The 5,000-nt window shown below is 42.0% G+C and overlaps 1 protein-coding gene across 2 annotated transcripts in view; it reads right to left on the minus strand.

The window, feature by feature from the left end:
- Window positions 1-5,000, minus strand: part of LOC137977496 (squamous cell carcinoma antigen recognized by T-cells 3-like) — a 50,590-nt gene that overhangs the window by 7,762 nt on the left and 37,828 nt on the right. For both annotated transcript variants that reach the window (XM_068824735.1, XM_068824736.1), the window contains 4 exons: window positions 4,180-4,270; window positions 3,151-3,232; window positions 1,540-1,623; window positions 257-361 (listed from right to left, as the gene is read on the minus strand). In XM_068824735.1, coding sequence (XP_068680836.1) covers window positions 257-361; window positions 1,540-1,623; window positions 3,151-3,232; window positions 4,180-4,270 — 362 coding nt within the window. The remainder of the gene's footprint in view (window positions 1-256; window positions 362-1,539; window positions 1,624-3,150; window positions 3,233-4,179; window positions 4,271-5,000) is intronic.

The following is a 5,000-nucleotide window of genomic DNA, read 5'->3' on the forward strand; positions in this document are numbered from 1 at the left end:
AAGTTCATCATCATCATCATCATCATTGTGACCAAGGTTAGATTTTCAGTACGATTTATTTACTAGAAGCCAAAACTATACGATCATTTAAAGACTAATAGCCTCGAGCCAAGGAAACAGTTCAACATTTTAGTTGCGAATCCAATAATTATACATCCCACTCCTTTTAAGAGAAACTAGAAAAAAACAGAGAGACATTGCCCATTTTCCGACTGGGATTGCCATACTGGCAACCCAGTAAAGCGGTGTCATTTACCTTGAACTGGGTTGGGTTTTTGGATTTATCCACTGACTGTGATATGAACATGGGCCTTCCTTCTAATTTAGTGCGATCCATAGATAGAGCCGCTTGCACTGAAGACTAAAATACATCAAAATGGACAATTGGTCACTCACTCAATCAATCGATTGGCTAATTAGTATTAAAATAGGCCAAACACTGAATCGATCAATCGATATAAGTAAGTCCTTCAACAAATAAATATTATAAGCTGGCCTATATATAACGCCGGCAAATTACGAAAATATCAACACATTGATGTCTTGGGAAACTACCATGCAACGGGCGAAATAGACTCTCTTAAAAGTCAGTTTTGTCGGGGACTCCTCGCGCCTTGACAATAGTCGCCTTGACAAAAGGCGACTTGTCTCCAAGTCTACGGGTGAAAGGCCAACCGGAAAATCAGAAAATTAACAAATCGAAAGAGGTTCAGCGTTGTCAGTACTCTTATCGAGAATGATATTCGTCATCACAGTGGTCAAAATGTTGAGGCGCAGCCGAGTGAGTCCACAACAAATTTTGACCACTGTGATTGGCTATTACATTGCGTGACAAATTGACGCGAGCATGACGCGTACAGCATTGTCTAGACTCTTAGATCAATCAATCACTCTCAATCAGATTGCGAGATTACAAGCAATTGTGGTAAAAATCTTGGTTTCAGTTCAGTCGGTTAGTGCGCAGCCTGGAGCAGCTAGAGGTCGCCATTTCGATCCCCGCCTCATTTCATCGACGTCTGTTTCGACTTTCCTGTGATCCATGTAGCTGCAGCTTTGAATATCCGTAAAACGGTGCATTGACGAAAGAAGGGAGGTAAGAGATGCGCACCGAGAGCCACAAGTTTCTCAGTTCACTAGCACGTGTTACCTTTAAATCAAAGTCCTTGGCAGAATCTCATGTTAAAGGTGCTTCCCACGGACGCTTTACACCTTAAATACCTATACTTGCATTTGAAAACTTGAGGACACATGACCAGCGGGACACATACTCCATTAAGGGCATAGATAAACGACCTAGCTTCCCAGGAGTTATCGTAGGGTTAGGGTTTAGGGTTAAGGGTTAGCCGTCGGTTTGAGTCCTGCTTAGGAACGGGACTCTGATTTTTCAGTTGACCTTTCGCCCGTCACCGAGAAACTAGTTTCTCATCCTTCCAACGGGCGCTTTACACCTTAAACCATCCATAGTTGCGCAATGATATCTTGCGGAATGAGCAAAGATTCTTCGGAAGTATCGAATGTAGAGAGACCTTCTCATCATACCTCGGTTTTAAATTCGACGTAGGCAAATCCTTTGGATTTTCCCATCTGATTTCTCACCAAACGAACTTCTGATATTTCACCAAGCTGAAATTTAAAAACAAAACGTTAAAGTATTTCCTAAGAAATGGCAGCTACCTTGCTTAGCAGTAGACTGCGAGCAGTCTCTCTTTTGCTCTAGAATCGTTGAAACGAACGCGTAAGTTGAACTTTTAATGGCTGAAACGATTAAGAGCAAAAGAGGGACTGCTCGTAGTCTAGCTTAGCAGAGGTTCCTTAGTTTTCCTCTCTAGCGAGAGGGTAAGGAAAACTCTGCATGGATCTCCTCGATGTCATCCAGAACTTTGCACGAATTAGTCAATTCTTTACCGGTTTCATTAGCGCTATAACCAGCTTTTTTGTCTGTCCTCTTATTGATGATAAAATGGCGCCATAACATTGTCAAAGTTGTTGTGGATTCCCGGGCCGAACATCCTCGCCTGAGGTTAAGTCCGCAAAACTAAAACCAAACAGGTTAAAATCCGGCAAATTCTCCTCATTCATACCTGAAGCCGCGCACAAATTACAATTTTATGTGTCTGTACTCTTATTAATGATAAAAGTTAGCCAATCAGCGCACGAGAAATTGCTCAGTTATTGTAAAAAAACTTTTCGACGATAATAAGCACTTAATGACTAGCCCAAGGGAAGCAGTGAGTCTTGTTTCCCCGAGACTCTAAATGTTTCCCGTGGGGTCAGTCATTAAGTGTTTTGTTATACCTCCCAACTTTGTTTTGCTCAGTTCTTGGAAGCTTTCGTCCAAATTTTCCTCTTTGCAGAAGTCTCTTAAAGTTTCCACGGCATTGTGGGTGGCCTTGTTAGAAGACTTCGAGCTTTTGTCGCGTAGAAGCTGTTCAATTTCCTCTTCAGTTCTTGTTGTTTGAAACCGTTTAGCTGCCATGACAGCGTAAAAAGTATTTGCTTGACGCGGCTGGCAAACAAATTTGCCGCTGTTTCAAAGGTGCACGACTTGATCACGTGCGAGTCGAAAGTTCAAGTCGTTGTTTCCCTAGGGAGTTCGTGAGTTTTGGTCGCCCTAGGGAGTTGATGAGATTTGACCCATGACACGCGACACGTTCTCCAATCGGAAAACGTATTTGAGTTGGGAGGTATAACAATAGTAATTTCTCATGAAAGAAACTTAACCAGATGAAATTGCAATTCTCCATCATGCGTGAACGTCTTAAGGGATACAACACGAACTCGTAATAGCGATATTTCTTGTTCTCTAACGTTGACGTCACATTTCATTTGATATTCAAATTTGCCGACCACGAAACAAAAGAAGTCATGTTTCAACAGCCAATTAGGTTCTGGTTGGCTTATTAATAGCAACGGGTGACGTCACGAGAAACATCGCTATTGACCAGCTCCAAGCTGGCTTTGATTGATAGCTCAGTGGAAGGATTGCGCAATAGCACGGTCAAGAGCTTGAGTACCGTTTAGGCCACGAGTTACTTGCAAATGCTAAGGTTGTTTCTACATACGCGACGATCATTCTCTTGGAAAAGCATTTGGTATCATTTCATATAGCATTTCATTTATTCTCTATCGAGAATAGATAACTCTCCTTACCGGTGCAAAGGTATCTTTCAGACGCTCTTCATCGATTGAAAACAACAGGTTGCTAACGAATATTGTGTTTGAATCTTTGGCGCTAAAAGAAAAAAACGGCAGAAGACAATTGCAGCCATTTGCAGGTAAAAAAAATCGTTCTTAGTTTGTTCGGTTGAAGTAGCTGATAACAAAAAACTGAGCGACCTATAGATCACTTTCATAAATGGCGACCACTTTTACATTCTTTTGTCTTTAGGTTTAAATTGTCGGAAGCGTCGTAATGGTCGGCAAAGTAGAACTAGATTCAACTTTCCCGATCATCCAGACCGTGTGCCACAGATCGCCGCAGACGCCGGGGACAGATGTTTCCATATGTCTGCGACGTGGCGTAGACCTATAGGCGATCGTATCGCAGATGCAGACCGATCGCAGACCGATCGCAGACCGTTGCAGATCATATGAAACCAGGCTTTTAAGTCTGACCAATGAAAGGGTGCCTTCCACTGACCTTATTCCGGAATGAGAATACTTAGGGAGTGATGATGATTTAAAACGGTATGTTTGATATGTTTAAAAATGCATTTGAGCAGGTGTTTGACAATTTTAATGAGAATCTCCGTAAAAACGAAGGATTTCTAACTTTTACTCCTTGTGTTCCTATTCCGGATTACGATCAGTCGAACGCGCCCAGAGTGTATTACGTTTTATAACCATTCTGCTTGTGAAATTGACTCTTTCAATAATAATATACCGCCTGGCCAGTGCTTGGATTACCCTTGCTAAATTAAGCACTAAATAAACTGGAACTCCCATCTCAGAGCGTCGATTAAGCCTGATGTGCCAGGCAGAAAATTGAATTGTCATATAAGTAACAAATAAATATAGAATCGTGAATTGAAATCGGAAAAACGAACTTAGATTGAACTATTTACCAATTAAAACCAACGAATACCAACTTGCCTCAAAGTTTGCATGCCACTATATTTATCACATCACGTTCATTTACAGATTACAGACCAAAAAACGCCCTCAGTAAAATGTAGTTACCTGTCATGTTTCAGCTTTTCTGCTGCTGCTACTGATTTCTGTGTTGTTGTTGTTGTTGTAGTTGTTGAAGAAGTGTCGCTTTCTTTTTCAACTAAAATTAAAAATTCTTGCCATTAGTAGGCTCGATTGACCAGCCGTTTTGTGCGCCCGCGTTCCTCCGCGTTCCTCCGCATACCACGGCTGGGTCACTGGTCCAGCCAATTGCATTTTCCACCAATCAGAAAGTCGCCTGCCTGCCAAGTATAAAATACAATTGGCTGAATAGAAAATACAATCGCGACGGGTGCTACGTCACGGACAAACGACGCGGACCAATGATCTATCAGTTCGTTGGGAAGAGGATGTTAACCGCACTCCCAAAACGGCTGGAAATCGAGCCTATATGCCATAAGGGAAATTCTATATTTATTTAACCAGAATTACCAAGAGGAAAAAAAAACACTTAAATTGAAACTACACGGGCAGCCCAGTAGTTAGATCATGGGACTACCTTGCGAGATGCTGTGAGTTCAACTTCGACATAATCGACATCGCCTTAATTCAACTAACTGAGGAGAAAGTGCTGCCGTTGTAACACAACGGCTATGGTTTGACTATGAAGTCTTCTCGGATAAGACTTTTAAGCAGTGAACCCTGTCTCGGAACCCGTCGCGCAACCCATGTTCAGAAATTCTGTTCATGGGTCATAAAAAAAAACCCCACAGTATTGGCAAAAAGTTGGGTACAGCGTTCAAAGTGTTGTGGTCCGTTTGTTTCTCATCTCTCCTGCAAATGTGACTGGCTGGGCACGATATCCAAAACGTTTATGGCATATGAGGCCA

This window comes from Montipora foliosa, chromosome 11 (genome assembly GCF_036669935.1).
Source record: "Montipora foliosa isolate CH-2021 chromosome 11, ASM3666993v2, whole genome shotgun sequence".
Classification (NCBI taxonomy): Eukaryota; Metazoa; Cnidaria; class Anthozoa; order Scleractinia; family Acroporidae; genus Montipora; species Montipora foliosa.